Source organism: Fistularia commersonii, chromosome 16 (assembly GCF_037954325.1).
Source record: "Fistularia commersonii isolate RoL2024-O1a breed Wild chromosome 16, RoL_Fcom_v1.0, whole genome shotgun sequence".
In the NCBI taxonomy this organism is placed as follows: Eukaryota; Metazoa; Chordata; class Actinopteri; order Syngnathiformes; family Fistulariidae; genus Fistularia; species Fistularia commersonii.
Window position 1 is genome coordinate 15782829 of NC_141299.1, and position 22263 is coordinate 15805091.

A 22263-nucleotide genomic window follows, 5' to 3' on the forward strand; every position below is an offset into this window, starting at 1 on the left:
ACCTTTGCGCTAATCTTCAAATCTTCGTAGTTAACAGTTAAGACCATTTATATTTCATTGTATTTCCTATTCTTCCTCCTTTCTACTATTATCTATTACTGTTATGTTTTTACTTGAAACTCTGGCACAACAATTTCCTTCGGGATAAATAAAGTTGTTCTCATCTCATCTTAAACTGGACGCTAAACCGCTACTTTCTCATGCCATCAAATATCAGTCTGTATCCCCGTGCACTTTATACCTCATAGTTTACTGCACTTTACTGCTAATTTGCACTCGATAATTACGATTATGATGTTAGTTTCCCGTCACCGTGGGATCGGACGGAACAAAGACGGACGAAAGTAGCGTGACAATTATCGTCTTATGGGTATACCTGCGCCTTTGGTCACCACCAGCTTCGGTTTGCTCCTCGCTCCGTCCCCCTTGGTGGTGTACGCCGCCACCGTGATGGAGTAAGTGGTGTCCGGCCTGAGTCCTCCAATGACCATTTCCTACAAAAGCCAAGGAAGGAAAATTAAAACGTGTTTTCGATTCCTCGTCCCCGCCTTTAGGCCGCTTAACGCCCGGAAAAGAGCCTCCCGATCCATTTTAACGTTCCAGAAAAGTCATGCACTACAGTTAATATTTCCCTCGGGTGATGGCAGATTCCATCGAGTAAATATTTTGGCGTTTTCCTTGTTAGGCGATGGGACGACGGCCGTGTCGACGGAAAGCCCAGCTTCCCCCTTCCTTTGGCAGAACTCCAATCAACAACTTAAGTCACTGACGAATGCATAATAAATGTATCCTGACCATCCGCTGGCAGTTTTTACCTCCACCATTAGGCTTCCTTTAGCACTCTTAAAAGAGAGGGCATTGATCAATTCTTATGAATTTTTCAACGGAGCAGGTTTCAACCAAATGCTGAATTTTTTTTTTTTTTTTTAAACCGACTGGCCGGCAGAGCAACGGCAGAGGTCAATACGAATAAATGAGCTACAACTGTCTTGCACTTCAAAACAGTATTCACATAATGCCGTTAAACTGGGGTTGGGTGGATTGGGTTAAGGTATAGTTTTAAATTATGGATGAGTGTCGTGCAGTAAAAATACGGAATTGAAAACAGTCAGAGATACAATACTGACTTTCTACACATACACACTACCGTTTTGGGTACGTAGATAGAGACAATGCGTAGACTGTAATCTGAAAGCGCCAAACATTGAACGGTAAGTTTCTAAAAGTCACAATCACAACGAAGGAAACGGGATACGTCACCACAGCACACCACCACAACAAACACGCTAAACGAAACACAGCAAGACATTTGGTACAAATCGGCATTCCAGGCACAGCGGGTGGGACAGTGGATATTACATCAGCCGCCATCGCTTTGTTTGCAATCGGACAAGTTTGTCCTTCGTCGGGCCTCGATGATGTATAAAGAAAAGCTCCCGCCTTCAACCTCCCAGCAGCTTTTTATCCAAAGTCATTGAATACGGATTGAAGGCGTAAAAAAACTCTGAGTCCAACTCGGTTGATGCAATACCCACTTTTTAAAGAAAAAAAAAAAAAAAAAAAAAAAAAATCCAGCTTTAGAAAGCACTCAGACAAAACTTCATACTCACATATTCAGCTGTATCGTCCGTTTCCCACTAACACACCCACCCCCCCGCCACAGAGGAGAGTGCGGGAGAGAAGGCAATATATAATTTTTTTTTTTTTTTTTTTTTAAAAAGGAAGAGAGAGAGAAAGGGAAGAAATAGGATTGTGAGAGACGGCGGGCATTGCAGATTTTTTTTTTTTTTTTTTTTTTTTAGTGCTGAGGTTTTGGTATCAGAAATAGGTCACCGCTTTGGCGCGGTCAAGGAAAAGAGAAGCTACGTGAATCTCTTGCTCTGACGGGCGGCTGCGGAGGATGGCGATGTTTGAGCGTGTAAATATGCAGGTAAAGCCAAAGCCATATGTGTTTACGGTTTAAAAACGTCCCCTAAAATCTACCGACAAACATACAGTACACGAGCAAAACACATTCTTAATTCCAGTGCTGAAAATGATGCAGAGCTAAATCTACTTAAATCTACTTCTGAATAGGTGGATTTCAATGATTATTGCATTAAAAAAGATTGTAATTTGTTAATTCAAAATTTATTCTACATACTCTTCTATGCATTTTTTAAGACTCATTTTAAGCCCGTTAACTCAGTTCTATATCTTCCATTAAGGAAACTTCTGGCAAATAATATAGATGGATTATTATATTTTATAGATCCCCATAGGGAAGAATTCATTAATGTTTTCAATAGTTACTATTATTATCATGTCATTCGTATTTAATATTATTAATACATAATAATTCTTTTGCTATTACTACCACTACTAATAATAATGATAAACATAACAATTATTATATAGATGTTATTGGCATTATTATTATTCTTACCATTATTAATAATAACAATAGTAATAATAATAATAATGCTAATAATATTCCAGCTGTCAGTGACAGTTGTTTTTCAGGGAAATGTTTTCACGTCAATGTTTAATATCAGTGTCCTTTGACTTTACGTCGGATGCAAGGACACCATCAGAAATGTTATGGCAGATGCTGCCGCCAAGAAAGGGTCTAGACATTGCTGGAAAAAAAAAAAAAAAAAGAGGCAAAAGAGGAAGCGAAAGACGAGTGAAGCCTTGATTACAGTTCTTGTTGTGGGCCGATGGATGGGGGGGGAAGGAATATTGCTGCAATAGGAAATGAAATCCAAGAGCAAAGTGCAGCCATATCACTTCCCGTACACCCACAATATTTGCACAGCCACTGCAGCGAGGATGAAATACGCAATTTGAATTCTGCGCGTGACAAAACTTGGCCCGAAGTTTCTTTGAAGTATCCACTCGCCACTTGACATTGCGTCGGTGTAACTGAGTCGGTCTAAAGCGCCGAATCGGGGAAATTGTCTTATTAAACCGAGGTTTGGAAAAAAAAAAAAAAATCAGCATATTCTACAGGAGCTAAATTTTCGCTTTGGAAATGAATTGAAATGAACTTTTACCTGGGCGTCGGCCAGCATGACATCTTTGATAAGAGGAAGGCCTCGCGATTCTCCATTCTCCACGCGGACATAGTGGACCTGGTAGCCACGGATCTGACCGTGCTGCTTCCCCGGCATCAGGGAACGCCACATGACTTTTAACGCGGTGGAATTAAGGACCTCCACCTCCACCCGGCGCGGAGCACCGCTAGGAACTGGGTGTGAAGACATAAAAATGCAAGTTATGAAAATCATTAGCGGTATCATCCTGAGGTATTCTTCATTTACTAAATATCATAAACACACCGGGGGGGGGGAAAGGCTGTGGAAGTTAAGACGGAGAAAATCCAATACTGTACACAATGCTTTTCGAACCGCTTCCATTTTCTCCCCCACAAAACACATCGATTTTGTTATTTTTCGCCTCAACTTTCATTCCTGTCATTTTCCACAGAATCATGACCGGCCATTTTTTAATTATATTTATTTATCCACGTATTTTTCTATTTTTTTTTGTGTGTGTTCCCCGTCTTTTACTAAACTCTTCCCTTGCCTTTTTGCTGTATATTTTGTTATCATTATTATGATTATTATTTCTTCAGGGAGCATTTCTCCGTCAAGTGTCACTTTCGAAATGACGACGGACAATTTGTTGCAATGCCGGCGTCGATTCTTTTTTAAACCGCGTGTGGCACAAAAGTGGAGCGTTAACGCTGAATTCAACCTCAAAAAAACGCCGCAATAATGGAAGCCAAATGGATCGCAGGGGCCGGGCATTGTCAGCCGCCTGTCATTTTGTCCTGTTGCTTTGTACGGCAGTCATTTGTTACACGCCATTCAACCGAGACCTATGTTTACGGGTTTGGCGACGGTTTTCACATATATCTTTCTTTTATCAATTTCTTCCATCCTAATATGCATATTTCATACTACTGCTTCCACAATTTATTTTATTTTATTTTATTCATTAATTTTATTTTATTCATTCTATTTATTTTTGTCACTTTATTTATATTGTTGTTTACTTCTACTTGTTTCCACAATTTATTTTATTTTATTTTATTCTATTCATTCATATTTTATTCATTCTATTTATTTTTGTCACTTTATTTATGTTGTTTTTTACTTCTACTTTATTTTATTTTATTTTTATTTTATTCATTCATATTTTATTCATTCTATTGATTTTTGTCACTTTATTTATATTGTTGTTTATTTCCACTTGTTTCAACCTCACTGTTCCTTGATGTTGCCCATTATTATCCCTGTTGTTGTTGTTGTTGTTGTTTGTTGTCAATTTATTCAAGGTTGTCTTGCTATCTTCTTGTCTTTCTATTTATATTTATATTCATATTTTTTTGTTGTTGTTGTTTTTTGGCATTATAACTGTTTTGTTGCTGTGACAAAGGAATTTCCCCTATGGGGATCAATAAAGTTTATCTTCTCTTATTTTTCAAAGCGGTGCATCAAAAGCATGTAAAGCTAAGAAGAAAAAAAAAAAAAAACGAACAAGCACAACAATAGTTATCCAGGAAATGGACTCGTAAATTGTTTAAGTGGTTAAAAGCCCTTCAGTATGAGGAAGCCTCATTCGGGGTGTGTTTGTTGACTGATGACACGATTGTTTTTTTTTTTTTCCACAAGTATGTGAAGTCACTAGTTAAGGAATAAAATGAACGTACGCTTCGACCGAAGTGTGTGTAAATATGAGGCGCGTCACCGCCGCGATGCAAGCTCATACCGAGAGCATCAACACGATTGAGCTAACAGGCAATAAAGCGCCTCAAAACCGAACGGTAAATTGAGCTTCTAAGCAAAATGAAATGGGAGTACCGTCTTCATCGGTCCGGCAGATTAAGGCCTCGCTCTCCGGGCCGGGCCCGATCACAGTGAAGGCGGATACGGTGATGCGATACTGGGTCCACTTTTCCAAACGCTGCAGCAGCACCTGCTCGGCGGTGGCAGGCACGCCCGGCTCCTCCATTACCTCCGTGTCGTCACCGCCACCTTCCGACGAGCCCCCCGCCACCTGGTAGCGCACCCTATACCCCGCCAGGACACCGTTCTGACTCTTCAACGGCGGGGGGTGCCAACTTACCAGCAGGGTGGTGGAGCTGGTGCTGCTGCACTTAATGTCTTGTGGAGGGGCTGAGGGCTCTGGTGAGGTGGAAAGGACAGAAAGGAAAGGGTTCGAGGACGAGGAGGACGGGGGGGGGGGGGGGAGGGGGGAGGGTGGAAAACAAGCAAAAGAAAAAAAAAAAAAAAAAAAAAAATGGGAGAGAAAAAGAAAATGATAAAAGGAAAACATAGAAACTGAAATAAAAAAAAAAAAAAAAATGCTCCGACTCATTCGAACGTAAAAAATCGCTAAAAAGAAAAAGGTGACGCTTGAATATGTTGAAATAAAATCATCAAGCAAATGAGAACTAAAATTCCCAAAAGGACGATGAGTACGAGCTTGCGTAATAGGGATTAGACCGCCACCTTCGTGACATAACACGAAACAGTATTGGACCGTAATAATCTAAAAATAAATCAAAAGCTTAAAAACTTACGTGATTGTTCAAAATACTGAGAGAACTATTCACACCGAGGGGAGTGTGATGTAACACTTCACCGAAGAGCTGATGTCTGGTACTACACAACATTATACACTATTTTTATTTCAACTTATTTTAACTTTTTAAACTACTTTATTAAAACAGAATTAAAAAAAAAAAACACATGCACGTGTGGCGTTTATTCGACGCGGACTAAATTTTGCGCTCTGCGATTCTTGCGGTGGAAATTACTCGAAAGCTTACGTAAAAAATAAAATGTGGAAAGACTCACGGTAATTTGTCTGCTTTTTAAGGAGGGGTAGCATGTGTGGTGAGCAACATGCATTTTTAAATTGCAAAAGGGGATTGGATTTTATTTTTTGGGGGGGAGCGGGGAAGGGGAGGTTAGCAAAAGCTAAAATGAGGGACAAAACAAGAGTCTTTTGGATTTGCAGCCATACAAATAATTAAAAAATAATAAGGGCTGTTGTTTGTATCCAAGGTGTTCTTCCCAAACGCACTCAAATCTTTTTGTTTTCATTTAAAATCCAGCGGCTCTCACTGATCTAAATAAAACCGTTCACTTGATAAAAGATTTCTGCATGAGAATATATTTTCACGAAAAAAGAACCCGGTGCGTTATTTAATCCTCTGTCACGTAAGGTAAAAAAACACGTATAAAAAAAAATTAAAATAAAATAAACAATTGAATTAAAAAACACGTTCCATGCATAGCAACTGAGGAGACCAACTTAAATGAATCCCATGGAAACAAGCGTGTTCTCATTCCAAAACAAAGGCAGACAAAATAAATCATGAACTGAAGGACGGCACTGGGAAATGAAATTCTCTGTAACCCATGTGATTCCAAAGAAAGAAAGAAAGAAAGAACTACAGCGTCAGTTAAATGTTAAAAATAACAACTATGGAGAAAACATGAACAAAAAAAAAAAAGGATACTCGGCAGAGGGAAAAAAAAAAATAAAAACATTTGACCTCGAAAGAAAAAAAAAAAAAAACAAAGAAAAATAAATCACAAACACTGCATCATACGTACCTGGCTCCCAGTATTATTAAATCTTAAAGACTTTCTTACCACCAGCCCCTGACTACAGAACATCTCGCTTTGCGCTCCTCCAACCAGCAGACTTTCCCTCGCGCGTAAATTCGAGGGTCGCCGTCATCGTTTCAGCCGGGCGTTTGCCGCTTTTTAATTTTGAGCCGATTTTTAATTTAACCATTTTGGGGTTGCTGTGAGGTTACTGGGAGGCACAGAGTTGGTTCTGTGCTGTAGTCAGGGCTGTTCCATTGCTCATGTATCTTTTGGGGTCCGGAGAGTCCACAAGACTCAGAGGAGGGGACAACGCGCTCGACGATATTACGTTCTCCCGCACTCGTCCACAGACATCGATATCCTTACTTGTTTACAATTTGCTGGATTAAATCCCATTTCATAGCCCTGCGCCTACGTGGGGGGGGGCGGGCAGCTGACGTTTTGCGAACGACGGAGGAAAAACAAGACGGGACGCTCGCGTCGGACGATTCATTAACGTTTGACGATAGCGCCGTGTCGCTAAGGGTGCAAAGAAAAAAGTGATTTGGCCAAAGGGAAAGAACCCAGCGGCCTCAAATGTTCGAATTTTCCAGCAAACAACAAATAGGACTAGACCTCACCCGCAGTTTCCCAAACCTTTCTCTGTGTCCAATGCGCTTATTTACTTAGGGTCTTACCGGATTTGAGCTTTTCGGCTTTTTCCCTCCATTTTGTATTCGCGAACTCCCCACGTCAAGAGTGATTGCGCCGTTCTTGATCTCGGGGGAAAGGGGGCGGAAGTGGGGGTTCGGGGATCTGACAGGAGCCGGGCTATCACAGCGCGCAGGCGTCCTGGTCCCAGATAACGGTTTTAAGACCGGCCGGGGCCGCAGCTCTAATAAAGCGCACATCCCGTGAAGACCAGTAGCTGGATTACGGATACGAGAACTGTACCGGCACAAAAGAAGAAAGTCCTCTTTTGCTTCGCCGGAGATTCTTTTGAACTTCCGCCGAAAGAGTTCCCGAAATTCTATTTGACAAATAATTAGTTATGTCGGCGTCGGAACGCTCGTATTTGACTCGATTGGTAAGGTGGTAACGCTGCGACACACCCGCCACATCACGGCAGCATTTTTGCATCAAGGTGACATCTTCGGTGTATTTTAAATTAGGCCTGCACGGTATTACAATGGCCCAGATTAATACCGCCTTTGCGACGGGAGTATAAGCATGCGTCTGCGTCTGAACCGTGCACTCAAACGACAGGATGTTCATATTTGTAGATCATTACAGAATTAATCCCTCCTTGATGCCAAATGGCCATGTTGCGTACAACGCAACTACTCTAATAGATCTAAAAACCTCTTGCAATTACAGTAAGTGGGAGGCCTAAACAGCTTGTTTTGGCTAAATACAAAGGATTTAGAACAGGGGCGGGCAAACTACGGCCCGCGGGCCACATCTGGCCCGTTGGTCTTTTTAGTCCGGCCCGCCGAAGATTGGTACAGAATTCATACTCGACGTGAATGACTGGATCGATGAATGTCGGAGCTCAAACGGGAGATTATTTCATTTTTGGAGCTACTTGACAACACATGAATGAGCTGGACGTGAAGCTACAAGGGCAAAAAACGATTTGTGCGCTGAAAAGTGAATTTCTGCGAAGTAGAGGCGTGATCATTTTGATGGTATTCACAGATATATTCACCCTCAACAAACCTCGCTCAACCCTTTACGAACCTCCTGGCAACTGTTATCTGTTATTTCATCTTCGGCATCTTCTTGCTAATCTTAGGGTCTACATCAGACTTTTGGGTGGGTGCTCATAGAATCAGACGAGTCTGATATGCACTGTTAACAAGCGCATTTTTTTTATATGCATCGTATTTTGTGGTGACCTGGCCCGTCTGTCAAATTTTAAAAATCAATGCTGCCCCTGAGCCAAAAAGTTTGCCCACCCCTGATTTAGAACATGCCACTTTCATTTGACAGATCGCACTTGACTGGCTACTGGCGAGTTCTAGGTAGAATCCAAATGTGTAACAAAGCCTAACAATCCAAGGAAGTGGTTCACAGCTCATCGCGGAGCACGAAATCAATTTCAAAGCTATGAAATGGGATTCTTATCTGCCACTCTGGGCCTCGGCGGTCCCTGACACCGACTCCCAGGGTCCGTCTCGTGTCCTGCTACCATGCCTTGCAAACGGGTACAGCTAGAGGGATGCTGGGAGCTCCGCTAGTTCTCTGGCTGTGGACGCACCCCGTCCTCGTCTGAACGCTTTCACAATAAACAGTCTCTCGACCCGATCAGACTACTGCAGCATATCCCTCCCCCGCCCCCCCCCCCCCCGCCGAGAGGCCTTGCTTCTGAATGAGGGCCACTGCCATTTATCTCGAGTGTATTAACTGTCAGACGAATGTAATAAAAAAAAAAAAAAAAAACAATCAGAGAATTTACTAGGATGCTATCTGATTTGAGAGCTTTAAAAAAAAAAAAAAAAAAAAACTCCAGTGGATGAATTCAGATTTTCACTGGCTTTTCACGTGATCTTGACAGTGGTCCCCATGACAAAAGCCCCTGGTAATGCTGCTGGGACTGAGCACAAACTTCAACAATATGCAGTAATTCTGTACAAACAAAGCAAACAGGGATATACTTTTGTCTGTTTACTCGGTGGCAAAGGGTTTCAGTCTGCCAGGCGTTAATGGAAGTGGATTATGTCGATGTTTATTCCGTAACACGTTTTTTTTTTTTTCTTGCCTATGTTGATCCTACGTCGCTCATGAGGTAGCACATTTACTATTTTGGAGATATTTCATATCCGTATGTAAGAATATGTGCAAAAAGATGACATTGGGTATCCATGGACCTGCAGTGTGTAAGTAGAAAGGATTTTTGTTTATATGGATTCTATTCATGTGTAAGCTCAGTACAGTGGGGCTCCTTGCATTGAACTTAAAGGTATCGTGTGCGATTGTAAACATAACAATGCACTTAGAAATGCATCAGATAAATACATCACAGGGTCTCTTACAGGCTTGGATGCTGCTATTCCTGACCTGTGTGACACGTGTCAATTAAATATGACACCGCGCAATGTATAAACACTGCTCGTATTCTAGTTCTGTGTGAAAAGGGGGGAAACAGATTGCAAACAGAGGAAAAAAAAAAAGTATTCAAGTTGATGAAAGACTGGTTCTCATAAGTCCTTTTGACAGGTTAGGGCAGACTGAATCCCCTACACCACACAATTAACTACTTACCTTCAGGCATCCAATAGCTCAAGTTATTTATTGTGATGTGCAGATGGGTATTTTTATATATATATATATTTTTTTTTTTATTTAGTCTGACTTAAGACTGATTTTTCTGACCATAGCAGCGAAATAGCAATGTGTATCTTTCACAGCTGCCTCGCTGCTCCCAATGAACACAGAGTGAGATAAGTTTAATAAGACCTGGGGCAGAACGAAAGAAGGGATAGAAAAGGACATTGTTGTTATTTACATCAAATGACCACCCAAGAGGTAGTAAAATGATGACGTGCTGGGTGTGACTTTTGCACTTTTGTCTTTTTTTCTCTCGAATCGATCAATTGGACCCACGGTTACCCGATCATTTCAGTTTACGTCGGTCGGCAAAATGATCAACAAGCATTTCCCTTTCTATCCATTAAAATCGTATGGGTGATGCAGCCGAAAGGAAGAGTCGTCCCGTGCTCCGAACGAAGACTTGAGAGAAGTCTTTGTTGGCGTTATCGATATTGGATGGATGGATGGGTTCGTGACGATGCTGCTCTGCCTGCCGTGGCTGTGGTCGGCTTGGGTTTCGTGAGAGGACCCAACGAAAAGACAAAAAAAAAAAAAAATAGCAGCAAGCTACTGTTCGGAGCAACGTCAAACCAATATTCTTTCATATAACCCAGAAAGTCTCACAAAGTAATAAATAAACAAAAATGTCTGGCTCAAAACTCGAAGAGAAAAAAAAAAAAAAAGAAAACTTAACAAAAAATAAATAAAAAGGAAGAGGAAACATTGTGAGCGGGGTGATGTCAAGCCATTCCAAGGAGAGCTTTTTGTTCCATAGCGCAAGGGAACAAGTGGCAAAGACAGAAACAGTGCTGGAGGTAGGTGGGCGGGGGGGGGGCGAAGGCGGGGACGATGGAAGATGACGACACAAGCTTATCCAATCCAATCTCGCCTGTGGTTCACCTATTCGACTTCAAATCCAAACACACGAGTAAGGGGATGGTAACAACAGACGCCGAGAGATGACGATGGGTACAGATACTCGAGACGACCAATGGGAAATGGAGATGGAAGTACGTGATCATGCCTGGACTGACCACGGATGCAGTGATAGGCTCTGTAAAGCACAACCCCCTCCCTTCCCCGGGGGGGGGCGGAGTATGTGTTGCATGCAACTTGCACTTTCCGCAGTGACACTGCACGGTCTGTGTAGCTCTGCTGCCCAGAAATAACAACAACAACAACAACAACAACAACAACAACAACAACAACGACGACGACGACGACAACGACAAAAAAAGAATCGTGAAGTGGTCGTTTCAAAAAGTTTTCACAGCCCAGATGTGAGTGTTACAGCCAACAAGTTGCACTGGTAGAAACAGAAAATGTGTTAAAGGAAGTTCACTCCCACACCATGGCTCTCCTATGTGCCGGCAAAAGACCTCGAGTTCAAAAGTTGCAAAAGCTGTCAATGCACGGAGGGTTTATTAAAAACCTCAAATTGACAGCTTACATAAAAGTTTATATAAAAGCTCCTCATTGTGATGTCATTACCAATTTGAGACACATTACCCGATACATAAACCACGTTTTGCACACTTTCTCTCTGTTGACCCACGAGTTGAGCATTAAAAGCGCTTTTTATATGATTTCACTATAGAGTGTGAATTATCTCCTTTATCGACAAACTGAGTCGCCCGCAAACCTTTTAGGGATCTTGTTGAAATACATCGACGTCGATTTAAACCCAAATATGATCGGGTGCTTGTACAAAGAAGCAAGAAGCGTATCCATACTTGCACGTCAGTTTTCCCGATTGATAAACTTCCCAATCTCGCTCCAGTTCATAAGAGAGCCTTGGTGTTTATAAGGGAGAACTGACATTTTTTGTGTCTCTGTCACATGGAATAAAGTGCACTTGCTCTTTACGAAGGAAAAATCAAATAGGAACAAAAGTGAAAGGGCAATTAAGGGGCTGCCACAACGGTTAGACTACGTCGGCTTGAGTTGTTTGACAGTGCTAGGTAGTAGGCTCTGACACCCTTTGTTTGTACTCGAGCCAAGTGATGGGAGGACTGAAACCCAAAAAAAAAAAAAAAAAAGAAATCCCGAAAATATCACTTTGCACAGGAGAGAAAATTTCTGACAAAGTTTAGGGAAAAAGCTAGTTATTTGTCCATCCTGATATAACCAACATGTATGAGCTGACGGTTTTCGACAAAGCACGACCGAGTCAGTTTGTTATAGAGTTGAAATCATTTACTATCTTTTTTAGTTGTTAGTTTTAAACCCTGTGTGCGACCGGGAGAAAAAAACAAACAAACAAACAAAAAAAAAAAACAGTCATTATTTGACAATAAAATTCACATCATAAAGAAATGAAGGCTTGCAATCTCAGGTTAAATTAAAAAAAAAAAAAAAAAAAAGAAACGAAGCGCACATCCCGAACTGAGTTCAATTCAATCGAGGTAAAATAAATGAACAAATAAAAACATCACAAGATAACTTAACTGCTCGACCGTAGGATATCTCTTTGTTAGCCAACCCGCAAAGAGGAGAGAAGAATAATTAAAGGTCTACATACTGGCTTGTAAGGTCTTCTGTGATATGTCATTGGTGAATGCTCCTATGCCTTTATTTGAGATAGCTGCCAGGGAGAAGTGGTATTCTGTGTTTGGACGCAGACCTTCCACGATGTACGAGGACGTGGGTCCGAACGTTTTCTTCATCTGTCAACGAGACACGAATTCAAGTTTGAACGGATTGTTGACTGATTCATGCCGAATTCCATTTTAATACCATCTTTGACACATTGACGCGAGTTTAAAATACTTAAAAAAAAGGGACAAAGTCGCACGGTTTTGATTGGCGGCATTAGCATATACAAAGACAGCTGTACAACACTGGGATGTATTCAAATTCTTTTTGGTGTTCTGCTAGGAAAACACAGCCGCGGGACAGCATGGACTAAGGATTAATTATAATTGATTGATGTTTTAAAAATTGTCTGCAAACTTTTCCCGCATTCTCACTCATTTCCGAACAGCTTAACTGATTGCGTGAAGCTCGCGAGAAAGAGAAGACCCGAAAGAACGTGTACGTGATGTTTACTTGTGGAGACGTGTCTTCTTTTTCCGACGTGTCGGACGATCGAAAGGCAAGAAAAAGAACGAACACAAGGAATTCTTACCGGGGTGCCAAAACTGCCCTCCATGTAGCGAAGTTCGTAACTTATAATTCCTTCTTTATCATAGGCGGGTTCCCAGGTCAGTTCAATGTTGGTGTCTGACACGTCACCAACCTGAAACTTCGATGGCTGACCAGGAACTGAAAATCAAATAAAGAGCAAAATAAGATTGGGAAAATCGCACGTGTTGATCCACCGATTTAGCAACACGACACAAAGGAGATAGACTAATTCTAAAGCTGATGAAAACAACCAAGAGCCCGACGTTCCAATCCAAAACATACTCAATTTCCGTTTATTTTTTGGAGGGCTCTGAAGTTGGACCCGCCCCTTAGTCCCTGACAGGTTATTTACACAAATTCTCCCATGCTACGTTACGTCTTCACATTACGAAGCACAAAATGCGATCTTCCTAATTGTCCCCCCTGACTGCACGTCACTGTGCAGCCAGGGGAGGCGGGGGGAGGCCGTGCCTCGCTTGCCGATCTTGAAGAAAATTGTTATATTCATCAGATTTTCACTACATTAGGTATTTCTCATTTAACTACCCCAGTTTTAGATTGGTTTTTTCGTTCAAAATCGCTTCGATTTTCACATTAACTGTTCAAATACTGAGAAGAGACATGTGGTGAGGTAGCGGACCGTTTAGCCTCAACGTAGATTGCACGATGACAGCCGACCGTCGGCATGCTCTGGGCTAAAACCGAATTGCTATCTCTCTGCATGTCATTAATATCGTGCTTAAATACTTTTGCTATACGAACTACATTTCCAATATACAGTGTTTTTTGTCACAATCGAATGTGTTTCTAGTTTCTTGTGCTGAGCGATCATGAAACGGCTGCAGAGAGCCACCAGGTGAGGCACGCGGTTCTCCTGCCTCATGTGCGGCGTGCCTCGCCAGCCGCGAACCTCACCGCACGTCGCTGCTGCCAGCTGAACGTATAATTCAACGATTCGATTTATCGAACGGTTTCGGCACACGTAGCGCTACATTTTTGTTTGTTTCCTCACCTCCTTGCAGCACTTTGACATGGATCGGCTCGGAAAAGGGCCCGTCGCCTACGGAGGTGAATGCGAGGACCTTGATGGTGTATGTTTCTTGAGGAACCAGACCCTGGATAGTGGTGATAATGCTGTCTTGGACATTATGGATCTGCCACTGACTCATGATCTGAGAGTCGTCCATCGTGTAATAAACTCGGTAACCCTTAATCTGCCCGTTAGGCTCTTCTGGCTCTTCCCAGCGCACCATCATGGTGTTTTGGGAAATAATCTGGGCCTGAATGTTACGAGGCGGACTGGCGGGGGCTTGCTCCCCGGTTCGAGTTTCTACGGGTTCACTCGGGGGACCCTGGCCAATCGTGTTGACCGCCGACACTCGGATTTCGTACTCGGTGTTGGGGTACAGGCCACCGATGCTGTAACGGGTGGTGGTGATGTCATCCACCGTCTCATACTTGCTATCTGGGGACTTAGCCCGATACTGGATGATATAGTAGGTCACCGGGTCTGGGTTGCCCGAATCCCAGGTGATGGTCACACTGGTGGCAGTGGTCTCGGTGACCACGGGGGTGCCTGGAGGCTTGGGAAGAGCTGTTACGGTGACAAGACAGGTTGGAAAGAAGAGGCTCTTTTAATAAGCGGTCGGTCATCCTCAGTGAATGAATTAAGCAACTCAGAAAGCAAACAATGGCGATTGTAAAGAGTGCAGTATAACATGCGGTAACGAACCAACCGGTAGCGGATAGCGGATATCTCTTACATTTGACAGTGATCTGCGCCACAGCCTCAATAATGCCGAGGCTGCTCATGGCCACACAGGTGTAGTTGGCTGACTCACGGACGCTGCTCAGTTCAAGAACGTTCCTACCCACTGGCATCTCATCTTCAGGTGTCAAGTCTTCTGAATTCAGCATCCACTTAACATAAGGCATGGGGGACCCGACTGCCACGCACGTTATGTTCACACTGCCGCCAGGCATAATTTCCTGGCTCGTCGGTGGAATCGAGAAGCGAGGAGGCACCCGTCGGACTGGGAGGAGGCATGAGGAGGGGGAGAGGATGACAAAAGGGGGGGCGAGGGAGTCGAAAAGGAAAAAAAAAAGGAAAAAGGGGGAAAAAAAAGAGAAAGAGAGGTAACAAGAGAGGCCGATGAAAATGGACCCTTCTGAGGGAAATACTCAACACAAAAGGTTCAACATGGTAAAAATGTAAACTGAAACCAAAATTAAAAGTAGACTACTTGAAACAGAAAAAAGATACAAATAATGAGAAGGAACTTAACTAACAGAACTGCTTCAACAACAATATAGATTAACAATAAAGCAACGATTCATAGCAACAAGGTTCCATTGACCAATATTTGACCCATCACAGCACAATTAAAGACACAAAAATCTATTACGAGTTTCTCATCTTTGGAGCTGAGCCGCTGAGTTGTGTCCAACTGCAGCGTGACCTGATCCCAAACTAGGACGGTGTGCCGATATCACACGACCCGTGCGATAACGTTTTTCGCGTGAGGCCAACGTGGCAACCTGGAACTTCCTGTCCTTCCGAAGGCGCTCATGCCGAACGGGGAGCGTGCCGTTAACGGGCTTCTCCCGCAGCACAGGAAGTGTAGGGTTACTGCACGATTGACCGTCTCTCGCGAGTCCTCTGTCACAGTCTCGGCTACATGTTTGCGCTAAAAAAAACCTTGCTGTTCGACCTACCAATCGTAAAGATGAGAAACTTTAATCAGATTTTTGTGGTTTAGGGTAGATCCACTGGACAAAGCCTTATTAAGATCTGACACGGTTCCATTGATAGATGCAGCTATCAGTTTCACAGACAGCATGCATAAATAGACCGAGGTAAATCAAGAAGTAAATGATAACAAAATCAGATATAAAAATTGAGATAAAATGCATAGAGGAATATAACTGAAGGGTCGCTAGCATGCCCAGACAAAAGACGATTGGAAAGGAGAGGATAGAGGACAAGGTAGAGGAGAGAGCGTCTGAGAAAGGAGAGGACAAAAAGGAAAAGAGGAGCAAAAAAGTGACAGAGGCAGAAAAGAGAGAAGGGGGGAAGGTTTGGAGGGGGAGGTAGAGGGGAGGTAACCCGCTACGATGCTGTGTCAACTTTGTTTTCTTCAGCTAATGTGACAAAATGTGATGGGGGGCACATTGTCACATCGCAGTCCCAGGTAACACAAAATAAGTATATATTTCTAAATAGGAACAAGGTGTGTGTGTGTGTGTGTGTGGAAAATGCAGAGCAGAAGAGCTATATTTGTTTGTTGCAGGAGAAACTACTGGATCAGCAGGGTGGAGAAATATCCAGACAGGAGAGAAAGATCGGGAGAGAGCCAGAGGGAGAGAGAAGCGAAGGATGAGGAGTAAAGGGAGAACCTCATAACCCATGGGTAACGGTAGAAATTTGAGTCGAGGGCGGTTGATTATGAAGCTAAGGTTCACGGGATGCGAAAGGTAGCGTGTGCTTGTATATGTGCATATACTCTTATGTCATAGTTAGGATGACGGTGCGCGTGTACAGTATGCGAGAATTGGAGAGTGGAAAAAAAGTATGAGTCAGCAAAAACACTTGGTTTTTCATGAGAGGCATCCCAACCAGCACTTGACGGATCATAAAGTTCGAGCGGAGTTCGAAAAGCAGCCGTAAATACCGCGAGGCTACATTTCATTTAACCGTTATCAATCTCCGCGATGCTCCTCGGGCGTGTTTTATCATGAACTCGACGCTACGTCTCCCGAAGACGTATAAACGGATGATGTAATCGTTCAAAATGTAATTCAGTGGGTCGGAAAAAAAAAAAAAATGCACGATTTACTCACGAGTAATAGGGATGCTTCGATTCGAAAAATAATTTCAAGTCAAAATGTTTGTTGGGATGCAAAGACGGTCAAAGAGAGAAAGCGAGAGGGAAGTTTGTGCAGAATGCAGAGGTAAAAAAAATGATGACGTCAATGGAAGAGCCGACAAGGAGACGGACAGAGGGACGAGACGGAAAGGACGGGACGTAAATCAAGGCACGATTAAAACAGACCCGAAACAGCGAGACGGCAGACGGTGAGAAACAGGTCGACAGGTCGACAGGCAGAGGGAAAGTGTCGGATGGGCACGCAGACATACTGTACATTACGCAGAGGTTCAGGGGGATGGGGATGGGAGTTGTCGGAGAGAGGTAGGGAGGGAGGAGGGCATAAGTGGGGAATAGAATAGGGAGTAATGCTAAACCAAAACAAAAGAAAGACCATGGCTAAAAGAGGGTTTGCAGGTCTCACACACTAGGGCTTGAAAGCAAGAATAGACTAGAAGAATCGACTCCCCCTCCTCGCCGTCTCGAACATTGCGCCTGTGGGCGCCAATGTCGCTCGGGAGGTATCGGGGGGGAGGCGGGGTGCGGATGTAGGCTGCGTGTAAAGGGGGGCGGGTGAAGACCGAGGACGGCAGATTCTGGACGGGACGGCACACTGAGAGGGGCGTCACGAAAAAAAAACAGCATTCCAAAAAGACAGTGTGTCGATCCAAATGGGATTCATGATTGTTGCACGGGATCGACAAAGGCTAAAAAAAATATATATATATACATATATATCGCCATCGCACACTTTTGGGGCATTTTTTTTTTCCAATCAAGAAAAAGAAGTGTCGTAGTTAAATTCGACTTTTCAGCTATGAATGAATAATTAAAGGTCAGTTGGCACACTGTGCAAATTTATTATCGTCTTTTGTCACATTCACCAATTGGTTATCAGCCTGGTTCTAGTCAGATTTAGTCAGGACGTTTGATTTGTATACGATACATTCAATCTTTCCTGCGGTTCACTGAAGCCAGAAATCTCCTGACCTTGAATTTGGAAGGTAAATGTGAAAACCTATGAAAACAAGGTTTTTTTTCAAAAGAAAATAGTGAGGACTTTGCATTGATGATAATCAATGTGGGTCCACGTGGCTGCAGAAAATACAAATCAATCGCTGGAATCGGTGGACTTTTTGTTATTAACGCCGTTTTTTTGGTGTCACTGGAGGAGGAATTTTTGCATCGTCATGAAGTCCCATTGGAAAATATTCTAAAAAAAAAAAAATTCTTAAAAAAAAAAAAAAATTGGAAAAAATGCCAAATAAAAATCCCATCATATGGTCAAGTCAAAAAATATAACTTTGCATTCAAATAATGCCTCGACAACAAAGGTGAAAGGGCAGCCCATTCATCACACAGACATGCATGGGTGTGGCTATTTTCGATAGAGTGACAAATACAGGTGCGCCCCCATCCACTCGGGCAAACACCCGAAAACCAATACAATCCAATAATGTCACCCAAGCCTATCCAAGCATGCCATTCATTCACAGATGTAGCACTGTTCCAGACACACTGACACACAAGAAGAAATAATGGGGAAGATATTGAAAATTAACAAATCCAAAAAACAAACAAACAAAAAAAAAAAAAAAAAAAAAAAAAAAATTAAGTCTGCGCAGCGCCATAGACAGCACCATAATGCGGTTTGGTTAAACAAGGATAGATGCATCACTGCTATTAGATGTTTTTTTTTTTTTTTTTTCCCAGCTACAGGGCTATAATTTACCTCTCCTTGAATTTACTCAGATTGAAAAAAGGAAAAGCTCAAACTGGGTCATTTTTTTTTTTTTTTTTTTTTTTTTTTCCCCCATCTACGAGTGATTATAACCAATCAAAGTGTGTCTGATGGTGCTCTTCTCTCCCTGGGGCTCAGGTCAGCCAATGGACCGGGAGCTGTAGCGGCTGAGTGAATGAGGCTTACCCACAGGAAGATGTCTCCGTTCACCTTCAACTATAAGGCTATACCTACACAATCAGGGCAACAGGGCCAGCATCACGCGTCACCTGCCCTTGTGTGTGTGTGTGTGTGTGTGACAAATACAGCGAGCAGCAGTGGACAACCAATCAACATGCCACTGTAGTAAAAGAACATTGCTCTTAAAAATTATTGTTAGACTTCATTGAGGGTGACCGTCATGGAATTGGTTTTGTGTAAACAGTAGGATGCTGAGTAGTAGTTTTAAAAAAAAAAAAACATAAGTTGCTTTATTGGGAATTCACCCTCATTATGTATTTGGAAATAAATCGCCGAATACGAAAAATATTCGTGGACTTAAAAGTCATGGATGTTCATCGTGCATCCGAATTCGGACGTTAATTTAAAAAAAAAAAAAATTAAGACCAGCTCTGTTTGTGGTGTGTGTGTGTGTGTGTGTGTGTGTGCGCAAACACCCTATACTCTCCTTTTAAAAAATTAAAGAGCTGCGCATTCCGGGGTGTGAATGCAGTCTTTTCTTCTTTTGGCAGAAAACCCTTTGTCAAAATATTGACTTTTATTTCTTGAAATAAATGTATCGCAGTCCCGAATGTGCAGCCTTTCGCATTTTTCACGTCTTCCTGCATACCGACAAGTCGTGACTGTAGATATGTGTTGTTTTATACGTTTTTTTTGCCCCTTAGCATTTCCATGAGTGCACTGTATTAAACTACGTGCTAAATGTAGCACGAGTGGAAAAAAAAAAAAACAACAAAAAAAAAAACGTAAATAAAGAATCCCAATTGCATGGACAGGCTCCTCATTCACAAAGTCCAGGAGCCCCGCCGGCCCATTTGGAATCGAGAGGAAGAAAAGAAACCCTAACATGTACCTTGTTTGGACTACTGACAACACGTAATCTTGTTTCAAGCCCCAATGTGGAGAGAAAGACAAAAAGACTTACAGTGAACGAGGTGAAAAAGCAGTCGAGAGAGAACGCCAGAGTACCTCACTAACTTTAATAGTGGGCGGTGTCGTGGAGGGATTTGTGCCAAAAAACAGAGGTCAGAAGGTGGACATTATTGGCCATTTTGCTAGGGCAGATATTCCTGCCCCCGAAATGAAGGGGAAAGCCAAAATAATGTGCAGCCTTTAGTGTCACCTTGAAGCTGAGATTACACCCTCTTGCCGCCTGAGGACACAGGCGCGGTACGGAGATCCTTTAGTCACACTTGCTGGGCCGGGCCGACAACATTTACATATAAACTGCGGGGGTCGGTCCGTATTAACATACCTTTGCTGTGCCGATGGTAAATAGGCACTATGGGTGGCTCATCAAAATGGAAATTATTACCAAAGAAAACTGACAGAAATCATGACAAGAGTACCTGGGAATAGCGAGTGGTGGATTGAGGAGTTTTTTTTTTTTTTGAGACTTTATCAGCTTTTCATTGTTCTAGGAAGATGGCGAGCAGTCAGAGGTACTGCGAGCCCGTCCCCTCGTGGTAATCTCTGCAACAAATACTATCTTTTAATAGAACACAGGGTGCATTCCAATACTTTCTGCACGACTGATATATATTGGTTTTTGGGGGACGCTCACTTGATAACATTGTTTTTTTATGAAAGGGTGACTTCAAGACTGCTTTCGGACAAACATCTAATAGAGATGGCGGGGTTTTGCTTTGGCCAGTGAGAAAATAAGGTGTAATCTAGCTTTCTTTCCCAACATTACACAGAAATGCGTAGCTGGACATGCAAGCACACTCAAACCAGGCAGATATCATAGTAGGAGGGTACACGTGCACATGCGTACGTCACAGCGCGGTCTTCCTGCATCACAGTTTCTCATAGGATCGTCTAGTGACCGAATATAAATGTTTTTTTTTTTTTTTCCATTGCGTTTAGGTGGAATTGTGTCAAGGATGGCAGACACAATGAGGTAGAGGCCGGCCTCGACGACTGGCGCCACCAGTGGGGAGTGAGTTGATCGCATGTTGAGGGTGATTTTGTTTACAACCGTCTCATCGTTTGGTTCGACTTTTAATATTTCCGGACGATGATACACTTTCAGGAACTCGCTAACAAGAGAGGTTCGATCGTAATTATCATCGAAATCATCATTTTCTTGAAATCGAAACGTCTTTTTTTTCCCGCCTTCACGAATCGGCCGTCGTCTCATTAACATAAGACTCGAACTACCTTTATCCTAATCGCTCACGTGCGCGACAACGATTATAACCGAAGGGATTACGTGGTGAATTGTTTACAGTTGACGAACGCGCAATCGCGAGCGTACCAGCAATTAATAACCTCACCCTCGGAGGAGACCGATCGGGGTCGGAAGCGCGCTATCTCCTCTCTCCGAAGGAATTATACGCTTGATCTAGCCAGACTCAGTCAACCAGACGTAATACCCCTCGTGTGAAAGTATGCGCCTTATGTATTTATAACACGAGCCGAGCCGCGCAATTTTAACAGGTACGCACACGAGCGCAGATCTAATGCTACTCAGGCTGAACGGCGTAAAAGACAAGAGGAAATAATCTAGTGATCCGCCGATCTCGACTATATTTTTGGAGGATTATGGACTACGTATCACGAAAAAGAGAATCACACTAATCCAGCTAGAGGTAAGTGATTTAAGTCACATCCGAGGGGGAAAAGGAGTTGACTGAGACGGTGTGCGTACGCCAGTGCCGGGCGGCCATAAAGAAAATAACTCCTATCGAATAACACGTCGCCATTTGATGACAAAAGACAATCGCATACATTTTGAAAGGATCTCTGAGCTACGGCGAACTAGCCTAAAAGCGATACTGTATTCTTATTGGTCAGGTGGCAGCCAATCAGGCCTGATCAGATTGGATTTTTTTTTTACCGGTCACGCGTCTCTATAAACAAGGTGACAGGAACACTGGCTGTGCACACACTTAATATTTCATTCGGCATTCGACTCAAGAAGCAGAACAGCGTCATTTTGGGAAAAAAAAAAAAAAAAAAAAAAAAAGAATTGGAACACAAATCCCACGAACAGAATCGTCACACAAAGTCAAACATTTTGAACCCAAAATTAAAGAAATAACGGATTAAATAAGGAACAGAAATGAAAGTAAGTTCAGTAACGGAACGGAAACACAGGAGAACACACCAACAGTACCACCATAATCACAAATACGAGAAGATAAAATGATTGGAGGAGAGCCAAAAAAGGGGTCGTGTCAGGGAGACGTCGTCATAGAAACCAAGGAAAGGGAAAAAAAAAAAAAAAAAGGAAACGATTGAAGAAAACACAGGGATTGCGTGGAAAAAAAACAGACCAATATGGCCAAAAGGGTATCTGTACAGGCATGCAAGCGCAGTTACATTCTCTCATCATGCGGTAGGTTCTGTTATTTGCACGTGCTGGGTTTCCATGGCAACACGTGCGAGGAAGCCTTTCTGATGCAGA

General features: G+C 42.7%; 1 protein-coding gene across 6 annotated transcripts in view; it reads right to left on the bottom strand.

Annotated features, from left to right (window-relative positions):
* ptprsa (protein tyrosine phosphatase receptor type Sa) overlaps nt 1–22263 on the bottom strand; it is a 264863-nt gene that overhangs the window by 62500 nt on the left and 180100 nt on the right. For 2 of the 6 annotated variants that reach the window (XM_086162202.1, XM_086162200.1), the window contains exons 8-15: nt 14789–15058; nt 14038–14619; nt 13027–13163; nt 12421–12565; nt 4848–5171; nt 3036–3229; nt 1611–1637; nt 377–494 (exon numbers count right to left, since the gene is read on the bottom strand). In XM_086162202.1, the coding sequence (XP_086018328.1) occupies nt 377–494; nt 1611–1637; nt 3036–3229; nt 4848–5171; nt 12421–12565; nt 13027–13163; nt 14038–14619; nt 14789–15058 (1797 nt within the window). The remainder of the gene's footprint in view (nt 1–376; nt 495–1610; nt 1638–3035; nt 3230–4847; nt 5172–12420; nt 12566–13026; nt 13164–14037; nt 14620–14788; nt 15059–22263) is intronic. The other 4 variants (XM_086162203.1, XM_086162201.1, XM_086162204.1 and 1 more) reach the window with 2 other exon arrangements.